Below are 23,881 nucleotides of genomic sequence, written 5' to 3'. Positions count from 1 at the left end.
TCAACATGTGGGGATTACAATTTGATGTGAGATTTGGGTTGGGACACAGAGCCAAACCATATCAAAGACTATATCAAAGTGTGAATATGCACATGACTTATTAGGTACATTTAGGGAAAGGGTTAGCCTGAGAGTAACAACCTAATATCCAAATGGTTTAAGAAATATGCGTAACACCTTGAAATTAATATAAATAGTATACTAACTCAGTATTATTAGGACACTAATGTTCTAATGGTGATGATCTCCAGGTTGAAGCTATAAAAATCATTGTTAAAAGCAGATTTTTGTTTTCATTTTATAGTCTCCAATTCAGAATCCCCAGAGGATAAGCCTGGGAGTAGATATTTTACAAGCATGCTGGTGATTCATTTCATGTGGGCAACTTGAAAATAATTGCTCGACGTTTATTAGAACCAGCTGGAGTATATGATGAAGTGCACATTTGTAGGCATTATGACAGACAAAAATCAGTATTTCCTGAAGTGGGCCCCAGAATTGACAATTTTAGCAATTTTCTCTAGAAAATTGTACACATAATAAAGTTTGAATACCATTACTGCTTTATCAAACAGTATGTAGCTATATAGGGGCAAAGTTGGACTCTCATTCTTTTTCCTGCTTTCTTCCTTCCTTCCTTCCATCCTTTCTTCTTCTCTTTCTTTCGCTTTGTCAGATTGGCATGAACATGGCTCATTGTACTCTCAAACTCCTGGGCTAAAGTGATCTTCTCGCTCCCACCCTGGAAGTAGTTGAGACTACAGGTATATTACACACCCCACCATGCCAGGCTAATTTTTGTATTTTTTTGTAGAGAAGGGGTTGCACCATGTTGCCCAGGCCGGCTTTGACTCCTAAGCTCAAGCAATCCTCCCAGCTCAGCTTCCCAAAGTGCTAGTAATATAGGCGTGAGCCACCACACCCAGCCTAGACTTCCTTTCTGAAATACTAACAAATTTATTAGGAGACTATTGAATTAATGGAAGTTATGTTTATTAAAATAATAAATTATTGATTTTTATAAATAAGTTACATATTTATTCTCTTTAATATACAATCAACTTAGTGAGTTCTTCATAAGCAGTAAAAGAAAAAATTTCAAAACCATTTATATTGTTTGTTATGTCATGCAGACTATTAAATAAATAATGTATATTGTCAAAGCTCCAAACACATTTTATTATTTTTATTTTATTTATTTCTTTATTTATTTTTTGAGATGGAGTTTCACTCTTGTCGCGCAGGCTGGAGTGCCATCGCGCAATCTCAGCTCACTGCAACCTCCACCTCCCAGGTTTAAGTGATTCTCCTGCCTCAGCCTCCCGAGCAGCTGGGATTACAGGCATGCACCACCACGCCCATCTAATTTTTGTATTATTAGTAGAGAAGGGGTTTCACCATGTTGGCCAGGCTGGTCTTGAACTTCTGATCTCAAATGATCCACCTGCCTCGGCCTCCCAAAGTGCTGGGATTACAGGCATGAGCCATCATGCCCAGCCACATTTTATTACACATATTCAAAACTAAAGTTTCCGCACGAAATATTCAGGTAGAAAAAAGTGTATTTCCTGAGCTTTACTATTTTATTTGTATCCCAAATTGAGACACTTTATTTCTAGCTCATTAACAAGTTTTTCCAAAATAAGGGGTTTTAAAAATTGAAGGGTTTTAAAAGAATAAGTTAAATTTGTACTTAATTTATTCTTAAATTTATATCCATATTATTTCTGCCCTAATATTTCTTCTGACATTTTACATTATTCCTGTATTGGAATTCCTTCGTCTTTCTACTTTTCTTCTGAATTTGTATGGTTTAGCACTTTTCTCTTTTTAATTTATTTCTGATCTTTTTTAGTTTGAATCATTTTGTGTATATTCATTGTTATTTTTTTCTCCCTTCCTTTGTAACTGAATGGCATGGAAACTTTTCTGAAGTTTGAAAACTAAAGAACATTTACTTGTACTAAACAAGGAAGCCTTGAAAACTTTCTAAGATTTGCTTTTTTTTCATTCATTTGTTTTCTTTTTACTTATAGAATTTGTCATTTTTACTCCCTCATTAATCCAGACTACATGTTAGTAGGCCATGACTAGACAGCTCTTTTTTTTCAACAATGAAAAGGTCTGTTAAGTTCTTCACATAGCTAACTAGCCCCCCCATCTGCCTTTGCCTCTCTGAACTTGCTTTAGAGATCTACGACACAAGGCTATAAAACATCTGTGTTATAAAACATCCTGGTGAAATGCTAGATCCTATCTATATTGTTCTGATATCATCTTGTGGTATGGCCCATGAACTATGTTTATCATATTACCATTGGAAAAATGTTACTGACAAAAATTAAAAATTAAAAATAAAAGAAACTAATCCAATTATTGCTGTGTATTGGTATGTACTTTTATCATACTTTGGATACATCAAACCTTACTCATTTTCATGTATCTCATGTTACTAAATGCAAAAAAAAACCAGTAACATGAGATACATGAAAATGAATAAGGTTTGATGGAGCTTCAGGTGCATAGACTAAAGGAAAACATGAGATACAGCATGGATGCAATAAAGTCAAAAATGATGCAAGTTTTAAGAAAATAATTTAGGTATCTACTTTGGTGTACCAGAGGAGGCTTTATACAAAAAGTTGACATTTGGGCGGAGATATAAAGAATTGGTAGGATTTGGGAAATGGGATTGGGAGCTGGGGAGGCTTTCTAGGCAAAGAGAATAAAGAGAGAAATAGCATTGGGAAATGTAGGAGGTGGGAGATAGTTAAGTTTAACCAGAGTACATGGTGATTTGCAGGAAATAGCAATGGGTGTTGGAGGCACCAAGGATACCTAACTGATGGAGAGAGAATGATAGACTCAGTTATCAGTAATAGTATTTATTGAGCTCATGCTACTTGCCAGACACTTAGCTAAACAATTTGCATGCCTTACCCAATGTAATTCTCCTAATAAGAGTATAAAATAAATATTCAAAAGTACTCCATTTCACAGATAAATAAATGCAGAATAATGAATGACTTCAAGAACTTAGAGGAAGAAAGATAAGTGGATGAAATTGGAGTGATGAGGGGAATAGCAGACGGGAGAAATTTTTTTTAAAAATCAAGATAAGGAGACTCAGAAATTGTGCATGGAATACAGCCAAAAAAAGCCAGAAAAGGGAGCTAAGGGAAATAATGCATAATGTTCTTATTTTAAGGCTGTATTCCAGAGCATTTACCAATATGTTCAACTAGTTCAATGCACTTTTTATCTCAACTGTTTTTAATATTTAGTTTAATCTCTATGAGAAATGTATTTTTAATATTTTGTAGAACTCAGTTAAGCTAGTGGTTCTATTTCTGCCTTTGTCTACTTAGTTGATAATATTTAATAATGTTGAACATGATAACACCCAGTCTAATTGTGGTCTTGGATAACCATTGACTATATATTTTATCAACATTTTAGTTACTTAGTCATTTTTTTTAATCAAACTAATGTACAGGAGACTCCTTTCATTGTAAAGGAATAAACAGTTAGGTTCACAAGTCTTTGAAACAAATGCTTAGCCACCATGACTAATGGAAAAAATTGTTTAACCTCTGACTCCTTAGTCTCCATAACAGATGGATAGGAGTAATCAAAAATCAGTCTTATTATTAATATCTCTTGTTTGAAATTAGCTTCTCATTTTAATCAGAACAAAGTATGCCCTCTTTAAAAATCCATTAAAAATAGAAAAAGCATTCTGAATCAATATGCAGACCAGTAAGCAAACTAAAAAGCCCAAGGATATAAGAGTTCTGAATTATGCTACAAATTTTGACATAGGAATAATGGCGGTGAAAGGATTGGCAACAAATTTACATAACTAATTCTGTGTCATTATTAGCAATGTGTTATTATCCACAAACCAGACTTTCACATAGTATAATTCCAAATCTAGAAACTAGGGAAATGTTTGTCACATTTAGAAAATTTCTGTTATGGAATTAGTAACAAAAAGGGGTATCTATTTTTACATGTTCTTCCCTTTTTCATAACTAGGTTTGCAAGCAATGTCCTATAAAATACACATTGCTCTGTAGTTTGTAAGGTAAAAATCCAAGCTTTCAATTTAATAATTATGCCTTTAAAAATGATGAGGGAGGTGGCCCAGTTAAATAAAATATTAAATTGCAGTTCAAACAAAAGTTCTCCTCCTATTGCTTACCATGAAAACATGACTTGTCTGCATTCAACAATTCTGAAAAATTTTCACCACATAAAGGAAGTATAATAATCCAAAGTTCAAGAAATGTCTCACACAGAAATGAAAAATGATTTCAGTGCTGTGGAGTTGGACAATTGCCTCTCAGCAATGCAAAATGTGCTTAGGACTTAACTGTTTCGTAATATGGTGACCTTCAATAAAAATAATGACTATAATAATTATAATACCTGAAATACGAATACTACATAACAGTACCCATCAAAAACAAAAAAGCTCATATCATTTTGTTTTACTCATGCATACACATTTGCAAAAGAGGCATCCCAAAACTTCATATTTATTTTTCTAAAATCATGTTAATTTCTTATTTATTTCAGGCATTACTAGAGACTCAAAATTTACTGCGCACTCAGGTTGCAAATTTTACCTTCAACCTTGGATTTTCAGGGAAGTTTTACCACACAGGTAAGAAGGAGCTTTGTGTTCTCAGGCAGCTACATATAAATAGGAAATAAATTTTGAATGATTCATAAGTGGTAGAGATAGATTCTCCAGATTGATTATGGGAAAAACTTGGGCACATTATTTGAGTAGCCAAATCCAAAATCAATGAGCATATTTACCTTGGCAAATACTGTTTAAAATCAAGGGCAAAAGAGAAAGAGAATTGACTTTTTCAACTCATTTTTTTAAAAATAGAAAGCATAACCACTATACTGAGTATGACTTTGCATCTTGTTTCTCAGCACAGTATGGGTAGAAGGCATAGTAATAGTGATAATGAGAATACTACTAATAATAACTGACAGAATTTTAAAATTATCAAATAGTTGATGAGATAGATACTTTTGTACATATTATTTTCCTTTGGAAAACGTCTGATGATAGAGAGAAACTTTATGGTCTCAATGAAATGTAATAGACTCTAAACTTGTTAGTTTACCTTCCTTTGCAGGATTTTTTCCCTAAAACAATATTACCACTAATTTGGCCTAGCATAGACTAAAACCATCACAATTAGACTTGTATTTCTTTCCATCTCTATCCAGCCACAATTGTACTTATGTTCAGTCTCACCCTCTAAATACATTCTTCAAATGTGATTGCTATTCATGTGCTGTGTTCTGATATTCCTTACTTCTTTACTTACCCTCACCTCCAAAATGCTGACTTTTTATTTTCTGAATATTAGCATTGAAATATCTGGTACCATGTTAGAGAAAGCTATGCTAATAAAATTGATTGTCTTTGACAAAAAGAGTACTAAACTATGTGTTGGGGCCTGTGTTAGGGGAATACCTATAATCTGCTTCTATTTGTGCATCCATGCTGTGAACTGATTGCTTTGTTTAGAAGTTTGCACTGTTGTTGTTTCACAGCACCTTAGTGAAAACATTTCACAGTATTTATTCTGTATCCATGTATGCCATTTATTAACTTATTAAAATATTCTATTCAAAGGTAGTCTTTAGTTTTCATAAATACCTTGTTTACTAAATGAGGCTTTTTAATGTAAAAGCTCAATATGGTTTGTTAGAATATTGAAATAACCATGTCTTATTGGCTTTTCCTTGATGCTTTTTTTTCTCCTGCTTTGAAACATGTAAACCTGCTTAAAGTAATAGAAGGAAAATTAGTATGTATACGAGTTGATAAATCAAATGATTTCATATTTTAAAAGGATGTTTTGCAGAAAGAGATTTGGGTCAGCATATCTGCACAGGCAAAGCAATTTCAGCTTGCAATTTTGAAAATAGACATGGTTTTGTAAATCTTTTCAAAAGCTCCCTCAAGAAATGATTTCAGACCAAAGAAGCTCTGACTATGAAGTTATAAAGCAGATAGCTTTAAAGGCTATATCTACTCATGCAGGGGGGAAAATTATGGGATTATTTGGAGTTCACATACAAACAATACTATTTTGTCTTAAATAGCTGTAGATTGTAAGGAAAGTCATTCTTTTGGCTGAAGTATATCTGGATAACTGCCTCAGTTTTTATTTACTTTTCATACTCAGACCTATTAAATGTGCCTGACATTTGCAAAGTTAATGTTGTAGAGAATACACCACTTCCCATTTCTTCTTTAAAACACTGAACATGCATAGAGTACACAACCACTGGGAAATGAGCAGCACACCAGTCAGTATCACAGAAATAGTTATTGAAGAAGGACAGTAAAAAAGAAAGATGTATTTTAATTATATCTTTTAAGCAGGCATTATTGACTCTTTGTGTTGAAACCAGTATAACAAAAACAATAGAATAGTTTGTGTTGTAATACTGTGGTGATAGTACACTTTAGAGAATAAGCAATATTTATAAATCAATAAATTTTAGAAGTTTAATTTCTTTCACATAAATATGTCATTTTTATTTAATGGATACATTTACTTCATTTGTAGGATCATTGAAATGCACCTATAACGTATTTCAAGAGTGCCATCATAATTATATGAATACTTATTATTCATATAATAATAATTCAGGGATATCAAAGTTTCTTCTGGAGCTGAGTTACACAACGTGATACCCTTTCAGATATCAGAAAGACGTGCCTTACCCCTATCTTGTCACATTTCTATACGGAGATTTCACATTGTAGAAAAAACAATTGCAAATCAAGGAGGTGCATTCCTTACATGTGCACTTGGCTGTGATGTGTAACCATGAGGAGATGGCCTTGTCGGACTGACTGTCTCTGTTCTCTCCCAGAATGATCTGATTTCCCAGTGAGTGAGGATGCTGATGGATGAGCCTCATTGTTTTGAAGACATTTAATCACATATGCCCAGTGTAATAATGATTGATTCTGCATTTCTTAGGCTGCTTCACTTATGTGTATTTCTCATGTATTCTTTCCTGTTCAGTTTCTCTGTCCTTCACATGCTAAAAACAATCTCACCCCAAAAGGGCATACCACTAAGCTTTTCCTAAAGTCATTCACCCACAGGTGCCAAATTGAAAGAGGAAGGACATAGTGCAGATTAAATGGAAAAAAAATAAAAGCACAGAGTTTAGAATGAAATATCTTAGTCTGGAAATATTTAGAGCTTGAATGGAATTGCATAACAAAAGCTTAATTGAGAAATGGAGACATTATAGTATTCAGATGCCTTCTTTGACAGAGGAGCTACCCACTGTATTTTGCCAGGGACATGATTTCTGGTGACAGTCATTGCTGTTCCTTGGAATTAAATGTGACCCAATCAATAATTAATTCATGAATAATGTTTGCAAATTGAATTAACGTTGGTCTTTTCCATGAAAGATTATTTTATGAAAAGTAGCATTTTCTATAAAATCATTAACTTTCAAGCATGACAGTAAGTAAAGTGTTACATTCTTACCCCTTCTGTGATTTTTTTTTGCATATGTTGCTTTTCTGTGTGGAGTATTAGTTAAAAGACCTGATATTGGTAACAAACTTGATGTTCAAATCCAGATTCTGACATTTTGCCAGCATTTGAACACAGTTTACTTAAATTTTCTGTGCCTCAGTTTATATATCTACCAAATGGGGATAATAATATCTCTTTTATTAGGAGCAATGCCTAGCATGTTACAAGTGCTATGCAAATATTTATTATTAATTTTAAAATTATTTTCATATAAGATTCAAATATTATCAAAAAGTAAATCGTAGACAATTCATATGGCACTATTTTCTAATTTTGGAAACATAGGTAGCTTTTAATCAATGTTTATCATTCCACAGTTCTTTATATTTAGTATAATATTAAAAAGTAGTTTATTATATCCCCACATACATGGAACCATGCCTGGTTCGATGTACAAGGAAAATTAGAAAATATCTCAACATTTAGAAATTATAATATTTTATACAAATTACACAAATATAAGGTAGAAATTTTTACAAAAGAGAAAATAAATACACTGAAATTATATATATCTTATTTTAATTTAATAACTGTACTTTTAAGGAGATTAACCTGTAGGGAAAAATTATTCATATTTAGGCAGACTTAAAGAAATTTCAGAAGCATACTTTTATCTCACAACACAGATTCTCCAAAAGTGATAGTAAAGAAACAAACTCTTCATGTATTTTACTTCTGAATTAAAACATTTTTTATTCATTGGTAATTAGGAAATGTAAAAAAAAATTTTAATAAGAGCAAAATATATTTTTTCATTAATAATTATCTAGACCAGGATCAAGATCAGATTAGAAGTGAAAGGTTTAATTTGAGCACAGATATTTTAATGGTCTGTAACATGCTAATCTGGTCACATATAAACTGCAAATGATATTTCCACATATAATTTAAGTATATATTAGGTACAGAAAAATAAATGTGCTAATCTGGTCACATATAAACTGCAAATGATATTTCCACATATACTTTAAGTATATATTAGGTATAGAAAAATAAATGCACTAATCTGGTCACATATAAACTGCAAATGATATTTCCACATATAATTTAAGTATATATTAGGTACAGAAAAATAAATGTTTACAGGAAGTCCAAAATGTAATACTTTCATCTAGTTGGATTTAAAATCATTTGAGATTCTGCTGCTGTCCCTCAGTATGGCTTAGTATCATATTTTTTATTAAGCTGTTTCCAGTGTCAAAGGTTTGCCTCGTGTGGCTTTGAATTTATACGACCAGCATAAAACAAGAGAAAAGCTGACAAAAATTAATCCATGATGCAAAAAAAGGAAAGTTTTAAACGTTACTCTCAGCCTTTTGAGGGTGTTTATAAATTAACATAATCTCTAATATAAAAATTGCTAAGATTTTATGATCAGTCATGCATGTGTTTCTATCAATAGTCCACAAAATTTTCTTTAAATTGAGTAATTGACCTCCTACCTGGTTAAGTGTGCATTATGTGCTTCCTGCCACTTGCAATAATGATCAGCAGAGTTTAAAATGAATGGAAGCATTTTTCAAACACTCTATATTCAAAGCACAACAAGATAATTCCAGGAGGGGGGGAGAACTATCAATTCTTTCATCATATGTGACATAATGTAACTCTTTCTAATCTGTGCCTCAATTTGCTAAAATATGACCATGAGAAACATATAAACACCTCATCTGAGGAAGTGGTAAACTCTTCTTTTGAATTTTAATATTTCATATTCTTAATATATTAACAAAAGTCAATGAATTATGAGTCTGTAATACTAACACTGTTAGCTAAAACAAAAATTAAGAAATCCTCTGCTCATCTTAATTATAGGACTTTATTACTTTCAAAATTTCTAATAGAAATAGAATTTCTTTACTCTGTGTAGTAGCATTGAAGGTGCCAAAGCCCTAATTAAACCTGAAGGTCTTTATACCTTTCAACGATTATGAATTATGAACTCTATTCCAGGAACAGTGAGTATACATAAAAGAAAGAAGTTGCCATATACTTTGGTGGCCATGTGAAGCTGCTTAATCTACTGACTTTGTTAAATATAGACTAAATTAAATTATTCATTTATTCACTGCCCTGGGTAAGTGGCGTGTTACAGTACAAGGTAAAGGGATCCAGTCCCTGACTGTAAGAAATTTATAATCTACGCAGGCAAAGTTTCTAAAACAGTGTGAATACATATAAATTCAAAACACAGCAAATATAAAGCAATAGATAGAATTTTTAAGGTGACCCTAATATTCAAAAAGTGCTTACTACTTGCAAGTCGCAATATTAAGTGCTTTAATAAATTAATCTCATCAACTCTTCACTAAGACCCTGTAAAACAGGTATTTATAATCCTATTTTAAAACAGGGAACTAAGACCTAGAGAGGTTAACTTGTCCAAGATCACATAGTTAATTAAGTGGCAAAACTAGGGACTCTGCTCCAAGTACTGAGTGACACCAAATACATGCTTTAATCCTTTCATGGAGCTACTCTCATGACCATGGAAATCTTTAAGACGCACACATGGAACATTCAGAGAAAATCCTTATAACCATCTTTAATATTTATTCCCTAAATTTAAGTAAAAAATAAAAATAAAAAATCAAACATCCATCTGTAAAACATATTCTTTTGTGAGAGAATAAACCAAATAATACACCCCACACTATAAGCCAGGACTTATTCTCTTATTTACACAGTTAAGTAGTAAGAGAGCAAGCAGGAATTAATTCTTATGTTATCGATTCACAACATTTGTAAATTCAGCTGTATATAGTAAAATTGTACAAAATCATACGAAAACTCTTTCATTTCATTTGTGGATATTCTTGGATAGCTGCAATATAATTAATTCTCTTAGAAATAAGTTTTTTTTTTCTTAACTGTGGCATAACAATGTTTTTTGTTTTTATTTCCTATGTATTGGGTGCTGTTAACAAATTTTCCCAAAAGAAGAAGAGAAAGTGATACTAGTTTTAAATTCTCAAGTCACACATATTATAAACAATTATCAGATCCATTGTTTAGTTTTTATGAAATATTTATATTAAAATGGGAAATTTGATATGTATAACATTAAGTGAAAAATTTAAGCATGCAAAAATATTAGTACAGCAAGAGCTAAACTTTTAAAATATAAGTAGAAAAAGATTTTTGAAAATAATACAAAAATGTTTTTACTGGTTAGCTCTAGAAGATGGTCTTACAGGTTTTTTGTTGTTGTTTTTGTGTTTGTTTTTGGGCTTTGTGTATTACTTGCCTGTGCTTTTGACATTTCTTTAATAAACATATATTATTTATGTAATCAGAAAAAAATTACCAAATGTTATGAGTTAAAATTTATGTCCAATTATTTGAGAATTACCCTTAACATTTAAGGGTAAAAAATATATGTTAGGGTATAAAATACATATAAGGGTATAACATATATGTAAGAGTATAAAATACCCTTAAATTCTAAATTAAACAACTGTCTGACCTGGTGCCAGCCATGCCTACTCACCCCATCCTAATCCCAAGTCCCTTTGCCTTTGATTCATTTTAGACTGTGGTCTTTTATTCTGATTTAAAAAGCCCACAGAATTGGATATATGTATCAGCAGCATGAAAAATTAACATAAATCTGACAAAAATAACCTTTAAGATAGTAAGAAATTTTCACTAAAGTTATTTTTAACTTTATGTTTTAAAGGGACTGAAGAGGAAGATGAAGGAGATGACCTTTTACTTCGGTCTGTGGATGAGTTCTGGTGGTTTCCTCACATGTGGAGCCACATGCAGCCCCACCTCTTCCACAATGAGTCATCTTTAGTAGAGCAGATGATTCTCAACAAGGAATTTGCACTGGTGAGCACATTTTATTGTGGTATCTTTTGAACTATAAGTTGTGATCTTGTGGTGGAAGTGTAAAATTAATGTATTGGGTTGAATATGATAGAAATAGAATAAAATATAATATCAGGGTGCATCACATGTATTGAGGGTACATATAACTTTGTGATATTTTGTTTCAGGCATGTGTGTATATGTAAAGGGCCATTATGTAATTATATAGAAAACATATTTCAAAAAGTAAGTTATTTTCAGAAAGCTTTCAACTCCTATTCTATGAGATGACTATTCTTGTATCTATGAAGATGAAAAAATAGTACAACTTTCATTCTTGGTGCAATATAATTAACCATTCAAAAATAATTTATTGCTTAACATCACTAATCATTAGAGAAATAAAAATCAAAACCACAATGAGATACCATCTCATTCCAATCAGAATAACAGTTATTAAAAAGTCAAAAACAACAGATGTTGGCAAGGTTGCAGAGGAAAAGAGAACACTTACACACTGCTGGTGGAAATATAAATTAGTATAGCCATTGTGGAAAGCAGTGTGGCAATTTCTCAAAGAACTTAAAACAGAAGTACCATTTGATTGAGCAATCCTATTATTAGTTATATGCCAAAGAAGTATAAATTCTTCTACCATAAAGACGCACACACATGTTCATCACAGAGCTATTCACAACAGCAAAGTCATGGAATCAACCTAAATGCCTACCAACAGTAGATTGGATAAAGAAAATGTGGTCCATATATACACCATGGAACACTATGCAGCCATAAAAAAGAATGAGATTATGTCCTTTGCAGCAACATGGATGCGGCTAGAGGCCATAATCCTAAGCAAACTGACACAGGAACAGAAAACCAAACACTGCATGTTGGCACTTATGAGTGTGAGCTAAACACTGAGTACACATGGACACAAAGAAGGGAACACCAAACCCTGGAGCCTGCTTGAGTGTGGAGGGAGAGGATGGAAAAACTACCTGTCTGATACTATGCTTATCGCTTGGGTGACAAAATAATCTGTACACTGAAACTCCATGACACAATTTATCTATATCATAAACCTGCACATAGCCCTGAACTATTTTTTAAATAATAGTTTAAAAAATCTTTTGTTGCAAGAATGAAGGAAGAAATGAATGAGTTGAATGTTTGGAGCCATGACTCTAGACCAGTGGCTCTCATATTTTAGTGTGATCTATTTCACCTAGAAGACTTCTGAAACACAGACTGCTTGGTCCATTAGCACAGTTTCTGATTCAGTAGATCTGCAGAGAGGCCTGACAATTTGCATTTCAGAAACTTCCCAGATGATCCCCATGATTCTACACTAAGAATCACTTGCTCTAGACGAGGGGCTGGAAAATTGTGACCTTTAAGCCAATTCTGGAGTGCTACTTGCTGTTTATGATCCCTGAGCTAAGAAAGCCTTTTTTAAAAAACATTTCTTAATAATTCAAATCAAAAGTAAGCAATCAAAGGAACAGTGATATTTTGTGGCATGTAAAAATTATATAAAATTTACATTTAAATGTTCATAAATAAAATTTTGTTGGAAGACTGCCACACTCATTCCTTTATGAATTGCCTGCAGCTGCTTTCACATTGCAATGGCGGAGTTGAATGGTTGTGAAAGAGATCCTATGGTCCACAAAGCCTAAAATATTTTTATCTCAATCTTTACCAAAAAAAAGTTTGCTCATCCCTGCTCTAGACATTAATTAAGCCATGCATTCCTTTAAGAATCTAACAAAAGACAGAAACATTTTCCCTTGAAAAATGCTCAGATGCACATTCTCACATCTTCACCCAGTGGGACATACAATCACAAAGGGTTTGTGAATCCACCAAAGACCCTAGTTCCTAGTTAGGAACTCCTAACTTAAACTGTTGTGATTCATTAGTACTGTGTGATTTACTGATATTTTCGTTGTTTTAAGCCATCTTTGGAAGCATAGCGCAAGTCAAATTAATACTATGATATGTTACAAAGTTATGCCCAGTTGTTAAGCTAATAGCTCATCACTCTTTGAGTCTCTAAATCCCCAGACCAATGTCAGATCTGCACACAGGATTCTTAGTAGTAAATGCAGAAAACATAAAAAGCGGTTAAGATCAAGGACTCAGGCACCAGATTATCTGTTTGAATCCTCACCTTCCATTGATGGTTGCTTGACCTTGAACAAATGACTTAGATTCTCTATGTCTGTTTCTCCATTTATAAAACTGAGATAATGGTAACAACTACCTCATGGAATTGCTGGGAGGATATACATAATGTGCTTAGAGCAGCGGTTGGCACACAGTAAGCATTCAATAGTGTTAATTAACCAATTATGACCTTTCTAAATACAGAGGAGCATGCAATTACATCTTGCTTTTAAAACACCTAATTTTTTTAAAAAAAAATATGGATTTACAAGGGGTCATTTTTTACTTAACTTTTAGGAAATGTCTCATAAATGTGGTACTGCTTCATAGCATTATAAAATTAAGTAAATCTTTTCCATTTCAAAAATAAACTTACCTTGAGTAAGCATGCTAAATTCTCTCAGGACACTTACCTTGAAAATAAAACATGTTTATCACCTGTCTTAAACTTCCCCCACTTCATTCCACTCCACTCCTACTCTAGAGCCTTGCGTTTTAGGGATATAGGTTATATTTCATAATGGTTGATTTCACCTGTTTGTGTAATTTCTTTTTTAAGAGCCATGCTGAGAGCTCTGGGAAGACTCAGATGTAATTGCTTTGTAATGAAATGTTGAAAGCTATTTAGAGTCCATTCAGAGTAATTACATTTGTTTAGTCAGCGTGGCTAGAAACTACACTTATTCCTATAAGGATATTGTGTAAAAAATCTTATTGTATTTTACATAGTCAAAATATTACGACTAAAATGAAATCCATTAAACATATATCATACTGAAATGACACTGTCCTTTTCCTTCTGGAGTTCAGCTCAATAAAACTCAAGACTCTTCAAGCAGTGACATTCAGAACCCCACCTTTATTGTCAACATAACATGACAATATGTGTGCTATCCAGAGAGCCAAGAGATATATCTCTTTCTTATTAAATTATTATCTTTTCACATCCAGCTGACACTTTAGAGCCATCAACAGTATCAAGATAGGATAGGATAGCAGAAACACTAACTGGATATTGGTGGAGTAAATTTTAGTCTTGACTGCTAGTAACAAGTTCTGATAAAATTGGCAACTTATTTAATGTCTTTATATCTCACTTTCCTCTCTCGAAATAGTAATGACTTGTTCTTTCATTCTCTAAACTACAAAGTTTTTAGATAATTAATTTACATCAACTCATCTGCCAACCAAAGGCACTGGACCAGATAATGCTACTGATCAATTTCAGTTTTAAAATTCTGTGATCATTTGTGGATTACATCGGTCCACAAATTTGGAATGAACATCATGAAATCCTTATCTAGCTGGAATTGAAGCAATTATGAGAAAATATTTTCAAACTAAATGAACAATTCATACAGATAAAAATCAAAAGTCTTTAAATCCTTTTTTTAAGTTCTATTCTGACATTCCTCATTATCCCTTGATATGACCTTGGCTGTCAGAGGGATTGTCAGTCTCAAAAGCACATTTGTTCTCATAGCAGTTCCAAAAATGATTCAAACATATTCAGATATATTAATAGCTTGATATTGATATTTCAAAAATTGTATTTTTTAAATACAATCTATCTGAGTAGTTTCATTTGTGGAATTTCTCTGAAATGTTTCCGGATGGAGTTTGTTTTCTCTTGTAATATGTTTAAAAATCATGAGAGAAACACATTGCCACATTTCACCATGTTGGAAGAGACTTTATTAATATAAAACATTGTTATTGTTATTGCTTCATCCATACACACACACATATGCCATGTGAATATGTATATGCATGTGGGAGTTATGTGTATGTATATGCTTAATCCATGAGCACCAATGTATGCAGTGGGGGTGTACATGTGTATGGATGTATTATGCTTACTCCATGCACATATATGTCATGTGTATATGAGTGTGTTTGTATACAGGATCTTAGTCTAATGACAAGCATAGTCAACCGAAATATGGCAGTTACAAGATACCCTTCTTAGTATGGCAGTAGGGTGGAGAAAAATACTTTTTGGTTCTTTTTCCTTCAATAACTCATAGATCTTTGCTGCTATTCAGTTGCTTGAGTACGTCAATAAGTAGATGCAAAGCTTCAATAACAACAATAGATGAATGAAGGCTAAAGAGAACTAGAAACACTGGCCAACATGAAAGCACTAATAAAAAAAATTACCAAAACTTATTCCCAATTTAACCTACAGCTATTTTCCAACCATAGAAAGAAAAGTGCATATACCATACACTGAACTGTTTACTTTTATTCCACAATAGACTTGAAAAAAAAGTTTAAAAATTGTATTTTGTTGTTTTAAGTTTTACATATAAACTCATTAAAGTTTTCAAGCCAGTAGGGCTTTTCAGTTCACTAATAGTTGCAGACATGAAATATCCTGAAGGGATAAGTATCAAGTTTTTGTCCTTAATATTGACATTTTCAATGATGATGTGAATTTTACTTGCTGTGTTATTGAGCAGTCTGGTATCATTTTCATGACTAAGTGAAGATTCTTGAAATAAAGACATAGGATTTTAAATTCTGATTTTAAAAAGCTACACATATTTATGAAATCTATATAACTTTTTTCATAATTACACAATATACATTAAGTAAAAAATGCTGACATTTAAATTGTTCTCATAAAAACACAAATCTATTAAACAGAGACTATGGAAAATCCTTAAGTATCATAATAGGCTGCACACTCAATCAGCTATGTATGTGTCATATTAAAAAGAAATAAAGTAATATGATAGCAAATTAATAGTATAATGAAATGAAACTGAGAGAGAGCTTCCTTTCAATGTTGACAATGCTTTACAGTATTTTTACTGGATTATCCAGTTTACAGCCTTGTATTATGCCACAAATGCAGAAAAAAACTGATAATAACTTATAGGGTATTTAAAGGTAGGGAATTTAGAGAAGATAAGGATATTTACACTAAAACAAAATTGTGAACAAATATGCAACAAAAATTCACAATGAATAAATAGTGTATTTTGGAGGTTCAATAACAAATAAAAAAATCTTTATACTCAAGAGTGGATCCACATGTGCAGGAAAGATTTAATCACAGTAATAAAAAACCCTGAAGCACCAAGGCATTGAAAAAAGAAGGAAATTCTGTAACACGTGACAACATGGATGAACCTTGTGGGCATTATGCTAAGTGAAATAAGCCAGTCACAGAAAGACAAGTACTGCATAATTCCACTTATATAAGGTGTCTAAAACAGTCAAATTGGTAGAATCAAAGAGTGGAATGGTGGTTTTTAGGGACTGAAGGAAATGAGAAAAGACGATTTAATAATCAAGGGGCATTAAGCTTTAGTCAAGACGAGTAAGTTCTAGAGATCTGCCATACAACGTTGTGTTTAGAGCCAATAATAATATTGTGTACTTAAAAATTTGTCAGAAAGGTAGATATCATGTTAATTGTTCTTACCACAATAAAATAAAATAATAAAACATTTTTTGGAAATTGAACAAGATCTTGAGGTATCATATGGAACACCTGCCAATTTAGTACAAATTTCTATGTAAATTACTTCAGTAATTGAGTGCATTAGTTAACATTCAGATATCTTAGATATTGTTTAATAACAAATTACTTAGACTATAAAGACCTAAAACACACTTTAATTATTTAACAGTTTATGAAGTCAGGAAGTTGAGTATGAAATAACTGGATCCTGCAGTTCAGGATTTCTCACAGATGTCAATCAAGGTGTCAGCTGAGGTGGCAGTCATTTCAAGGCTCAACTGGAGGGTGGACCTGCTGCCAAGCTCACATGGTTATTGGCAAGATTCAGCTCCTCACAAGCTGTTGGATTGAAGACCTCAATTTCCCACCAGCCTGGGTCTGCCCTGTGTTCCTTGCCATGTGGGTCATTCAGGATGGCAGCTCACAACACAGTAATTGGCTTCATTAGAGCTAAGGCTCTGAGAGAGGAAGAGAAAAAGAGACAGATTGATTCAGAGTCTTTTATTATATAAATATCAGAAGCAATACCTCTTCACTTATACCATATACTCTTCAGAAGAAGCCAGTCACTAGGTCTAGCACACGCTCAAAGAAAGGGAACATAAACAATAAAGGGAATATCAGGAGACAGCGATAACTAATTGGAAGACATTATAGAAGCTGCCTATCACATCTAACTAGAAATAAGAAATACAGAGGATCCTGTGTGATATAACTCACACTTACTATTGCATTAATTTAAAAATATTTGCGTATTAACTAAAACCTAATATTTTTCCTCAAGGTTAATGTCAATTACATCCTTCAAAGCCATAAATATTGAATTCGTCTATTACCTTTCTTTCTCTCATCTAATCCGTTTCCTCTAGTTGAAAATGTATTTATAACTGACTAATTTGACGTCTTACCACTTCTACTATCAATCAACTTAGTGCAAGTTACCATTGTATCATTTTAGCAGCTTTATTGATATTGGTATTAACATATCATAAGGTTCACCCATGTAAAGTGTAAACTTCAATGGTTTTCAGTGTATTCACAGATCTGTGCAAACTAATCATAATTTTAGAACATTTTCATCAACTCATTTTTAAAAAGTACCCTTAGCAATCACTTTCCATTTCTCCCCACTCCCTCAACCTAAGCAAATAACTAATTTACTTTTTGTCTTCACAGATTTGCTTATACTGGACGTGGGATATAAGTAGAATCATACATTACATGGTCTTTTTGACTTGATTTTTTCACTTAGCATAATGTTTTTAAGGTTCAAACACGTTGTAACATATATCAGTACTTCATTCCTTTTTATTGACAAATAATGTCTCATTGTATGGCTCTATCATATTTTCTTTACCTATTATATATCCATTCCTTATCAGTTCATAGACATTTGGGTTGTTTTGGGGTTGTTTCCACTTTCTGGCTAGTTTTTATAATGCTGCTATGAGCATTCAGGTGCAAGTTTTTGTGTGGAGATTTGTTTTTATTTCTCTTTAGTATCTACCCAGAAGTGGAATTACTGGGTCACTAACTTTATGTTTAACATTTTGATGAATAGCCATGCTGTTTCCAAAGTGTGAGCACCATTTTATATTCTGCCAGCAATTCATGAGTGTTCCAATTGCTCTCACCAACCCTTGTTATTATCTACCTTTATTATAGTCATTCTAGTGGGCGTGAAGTGGTTCTTTTCTTTCAAGATGATTTTGGCTATTCTGGGTCTTTTGAATTTCCATATGAATTTTAGGATCATCTTATCAATTTCTGCACAATAAACAACTGGGATTTTGACAGTGATAGCAGTCAATCTGCAACTCAATTTGGGAAATACAGCTCTTACCAATATTAAGTCTTCTGATACATGAACATGGGTTGTCTTTTCATTTATTTGGGTCTGCTATAATTTCTTTAAACAATATTTTATAATTTTCAGAGTCTAAATTTTGAACTTCTTTGATTAAATACAATCCTAAGTATTTTAATCTTTTTGATGCTATTATAAACAAAAATCTTTTAAAATTCCAATTTTATATTGTTAATTTTTTGTATAGAAGTACAATTGATAATTGTATATGGCTCTTGTAACATCCAAACCTCCAAATTTGCTGAGCTCATTTATTATTTTTAGAGTTTTTCAGTGGATTCCTTAGGATTGTCTATGTATAAGATTATGTCATGTGCAAATAGAAATACTTTTACTTCTTCATCCTCAATCTGGCTGTATTTTATTTTATTTTATTTTATTGTCTAATTGTCCTGACTGTAACTTTCAGTACAATGTTGAATAGAAATGGCAAGAACAAGTATCCTTGTTTTATGCCTGGTCTTAAGGGGAAAGTATGCAGTCTTTCGCCATTAGGCATGATGTTAGCTGTAGATTTTTCATAGATACCTATTATCAAGTTGAAGAAGTCTCTGTTTCTGTATGTATCTGCATGGATTTTTATCATAGAAGGATGTTGGATTTGTTACATACTTTTTCCTCCTTTATTCTCTTGATATGGTATATTACTCTAATTGATTTTTAGATGTTAAGTTAACCTTGTATTCCTATGATAAATCCCACTTTGTTATTGCATATAATCAGTGTTGTATATTATTGAGTTTGATTGCTAGTGCCTTTTTGGGTATTTTTTAAACTCTATTAATAGAGATACTGGTCTGCACATTTCTTTTTCTTTAGACATCATTGTTTGGCTTTGATGTCAGGGTGATACTAGCCTCATGTAATTAATTGAGAAATATTCTTTGCTCTTCTTTTTTTATGTATAAAGGGAAAAGAAGTCACAAATTACAAGCATTAATTATTTTTTGTATGTTTGGTAGAAGTCACCTGTTCCTTGCTTTTATTTGTGGGAAGTTTTTAATTTACTAAGTCATTCAATTTACTTGTTATAAGTCTATTTATATTTTCTATCTCCACTTGAGTCAATTTCAGTAGTTTGTGTGTGTCTAGACATTTACTAATTTTATCTAAGTTATCAAATATTTGGCATAGAATGTTCATAGTATTACCTCATGGCAGTTATTATTTGTATAAGGTCAATAGTGTTGTCTCCAGTTTCATTATTGATTTTACCAGTTTGTGCCTTTTCCCCCACTTGGTCTATCTAAAGTTTTTCCAATTTAGTTGATCATGTCAAATAACCACATTTTAATTTTATTGTTTTTCTCTATTGCTTTTCTCTTCTCTATTTCATTAATTTCTGTTCTCATCTTTATTATTTCTTTCCTTCTAATTGCTTTATATTTAATACGCTTTTTTTCAATGTTTTACGGAGAAATAATAGGTTATTGACTTGAAAGCTTTTTTATTTTTAATAAAGGCATTTTACAGCTATGAATTTCCCTCTAAGCACTAATTTTGCTGCTTCCTCTAAGTATTAGTAAGTTGGGTCTTCATTTTTATTCATCTCAAAATATTTCCTAATCTCCCTTGTGATTTATTCCTAGTGGCTGCTTAAGAGTTTCAATATACATTTTAACTTCTCAGAGTATTTTTCAGTTTCACAGTGGCTTTTCCAGTGAAGTATAGAAACATTATATTTACATAACTCTATTCCTCCCTCCTTCCTTCTTTATTATTGCACATTACATCCATATATGTGACAAATTCAGCAATACATTGTTATAGTTTATACTTTATATAATTTTATGTTTTTAAAACTTGAAATAAGAAGGCAGAGAAAGTATATATTTATAGGTTTCTACACAAACTTTCTTCTATGACATTTTTCTACTCTTCATTTGTTCTTGTAAATTTAAATACTATTTGGTGTTACTTCCTTACTTCAATATGGCTTTTCTCCCACCTGTCTTTTTTCTGCTGTTATTAAAAATATACTGCATTTACACCTGTTATAGTCATAGCAATGCAATTATATGCATATTGTTTTCTATCATTGCTTTTTAAATCTGATGAGAAGAGAAAAGAAATATATATACCGTCTTCCATAAATACGTAATTACCTTTACCAACATTCTTTATTTCTTTCTTTCTTTTATTTTTTTTTTCTGCAACCTCTGCCTCCTGGGTTCAAGCAATTTTCCTGCCTCAGCCTCCTGAGTAGCTGGGATTACAGGCACCTGCCACCACACCCAGCTAATTTTTGTATTTTTAATAGAGACGGGGTTTCACCATGTTGGCCAGGCTGGTCTCAAACTCCTGACCTCATGATCTGCCCGCATTGGCCTCCCAAAGTGCTGGTAATACAGGCATGAGCCACCACACCCAGCCTTTATTTCTTTATGTTGATTCAAATTACTCTCTGTGGTTATTTGCTTTCAGTCTGAAGAACTACATTTGTAATTTCTTGTAAGAGAGGTTTGGCAATGTATTCTCTCAGTTTTGATATATCTGTGAATGTATTTATTTCACTGCTATTTTTGAAAGATAGCTTTGCTAGATATACAATTACTGATTGCTATTTTCTTTTTTCTTTCCACTTCCTTCTGGATCCCACAGTTTCTATTGAGAAGTGAATAGTTAATTTTGTGTTTCACTTCTATGTGATGAGTTCTTTTGCTACTTTCAAGATTTGCTGATTGCCTTTGTTTTCAAAATTTTTATGATGATATATCTGCATATGGATTTCTTTGTTTATTTTAGTTCTAGTTCACTGAGCTTCTTATATGTGTAAATTAATAATTTTCACCAAATTTGCAAAGTTTTTAGGAAATAATTTTTTGAATACCCTTTGTGTTTCTTTTTCTCCCTTCACTCTTTTGATAATCCCATCTGACATATATTGGTACATTTATTAGTGTCCCACATTTCTTTGAGGCTCTGGTCATTCATTTTTCCTACTTTTTTCCTCTTTATTCTTTAGTTGCATAATCTCATAATCGATTTTCAAGTGTGCTAAATTTTTCTTCTGTTAGCTCAAATTTCTTGTTGAACCCTGATATGGTTTGGCTGTCTCCCCACCCAAATCTTGTCTTGAATTGTAGCTCCCATAATCCCCACATGTTTTGGGAGGGTCCTGGTGGGAGGTAATTGAATCATGGGGACAAGTTTTTCTTATGCTGTTCTCCAGACAGTGAATAAGTCTCATATGCCCTATTGCCTGCCACCATGTAAGATGTGCCTTTGCTCCTCCTTCACCTTCCATCATGATCATAAGGCTTTCTCAGCCATGTGAAACTGTGAGTCTATTAAACCTCTTTTTCTTTACAAATTACCCCATCTTGGATTTTTTTCATAGCAGTATGAAAATGAGCTAATACAGTAAATTGATACCAGTAGAGTGGAGTACTGCTAGAAGTATACCCAAAATTGTGGATGTGACTTTGGAACTGGATAACAGGCAGAGGTTGGAACAGCTTGGAAGGCTCAGAAGAAGAGATGAAATTGTTGGAAGTTTTGAAACTTCCTAGAGACTTGTTGAATGGCTTTGACCAAAATACTGATAGTGATCTGGAAAATGAAGTCCAGTCTGAAGTGGTCTCAGATGGAAATGAGGAACATGTTACAAACTGTAATAAAGGAAGAGACTGGGGACATTTTGCCCCTGCCCTAGAGATCTGTGGAACATTGAACTTGAGAGAGATGATTTAGGGTCTCTGGTGGAAGAAATTTCTAAGCACCAAAGTGTTCAAGAGGTGACTTTGGTGCTTTTAAAATCATTCAGTTTTATTCATTCACAAAGATATGGTTTGGAATTGGAACTTAATTTAAAAGGGAAGCAGAGCATAAAAGTTTAGAAAATTTACAGCATGACTATGCAGTAGAAAAGAAAAACCCATTTTCTGAACAGAAATTCAAGCTGGGTGCAGAAATTTGCATAAGTAACAAGGAACCAAATGCTAATCACCAAGACAATGGGGAAAACGTCTCCAGTACCTGTCATGGCAGCTCCTCCCATCACAAGTCATGAGGCATAGGAGGGAAAAATGGATTCCTGGACTGGAACCAGGGCCTTGCTGCTTTGTGCAGTCTGGGGACTTAATGCCCTTTGTCACAGACATTGCTAAAAGGAGCCAATATACTGCTCAAGCCGTTGCTTCCGAGGGTGAAAGCCCGAAGCCTTTGCAGCCTACATGTGGTGTTTGATGGAGATGATTGGTCTCAGATGGAGATGTGGAACATGTTACAAACTGTAATAAAGGTGACTCTTGCTATGTTTTAGAAAGAGACTGGGGGTCTCAGATGGAGATGAGGAACATGTTACAAACTGTAATAAAGGTGACTCTTGCTATGTTTTACAAAGAGACTGGTGGCATTTTGCCCCTGCCCTAGAGATCTGTGGAACTTTGAACTTAAGAGAGATGATTTAGGGTCTCTGGTCAGGAATTAAGTTTTGGGAACCTCCACCACGATTTCAGAGCATGTATGGAAATGCCTGGATGTCCACGCTGAGGTGTGCTGCAGGGGCGGAGCCCTCATGGAGAATCTGCTAGGGCAGTGAGGAAGGGAAATGTGAGGTGGGAGCCCCCACACAGAATCCCCACCGGGGCACTGATTAGTGGAGCTGTGAGAAGAGGGTCACCATCCTCTAGACCCCAGAATGGTAGATCCACCAATGGCTTGCACCGTGCGCCTGGAAAAGCCACAGACACTCAAGCCAGCCAGTGAAAGCAGCCAGGAAGGGGGCTCTACCCTGCAAAGCCACAGGGACAGAGCTGCCCAAGACCATGGGAACCCACTTTTTGCATCAGTATGATCTGGATGTGAGACATGGCATCAAAGGAGACCATTTTGGAGCTAAAATTTGATTGCCCTTCTGGATTTTGGACTTTCATGGGCCCATAGTCCCTTTGTTTTGGCCAATTTCTCCCATTTGGAACAGGTGTGTTTACCCAGTATGTGTATCCCCAT

General features: G+C 33.3%; 1 protein-coding gene across 1 annotated transcript in view; it reads left to right on the top strand.

Annotated features, from left to right (window-relative positions):
* LOC100986527 (N-deacetylase and N-sulfotransferase 4) overlaps nt 1-23,881 on the top strand; it is a 291,143-nt gene that overhangs the window by 131,785 nt on the left and 135,477 nt on the right. The window contains exons 3-4 of the mRNA XM_003830045.7: nt 4,582-4,669; nt 11,284-11,438. Of these exons, the coding sequence (XP_003830093.1) occupies nt 4,582-4,669; nt 11,284-11,438 (243 nt within the window). The remainder of the gene's footprint in view (nt 1-4,581; nt 4,670-11,283; nt 11,439-23,881) is intronic.

This window comes from Pan paniscus, chromosome 3 (genome assembly GCF_029289425.2).
Source record: "Pan paniscus chromosome 3, NHGRI_mPanPan1-v2.0_pri, whole genome shotgun sequence".
NCBI lineage: Eukaryota > Metazoa > Chordata > Mammalia > Primates > Hominidae > Pan > Pan paniscus.
The sequence above is the reverse complement of the archived record's forward strand: the minus strand, read 5'-3'. Positions and strand labels throughout refer to the sequence as shown.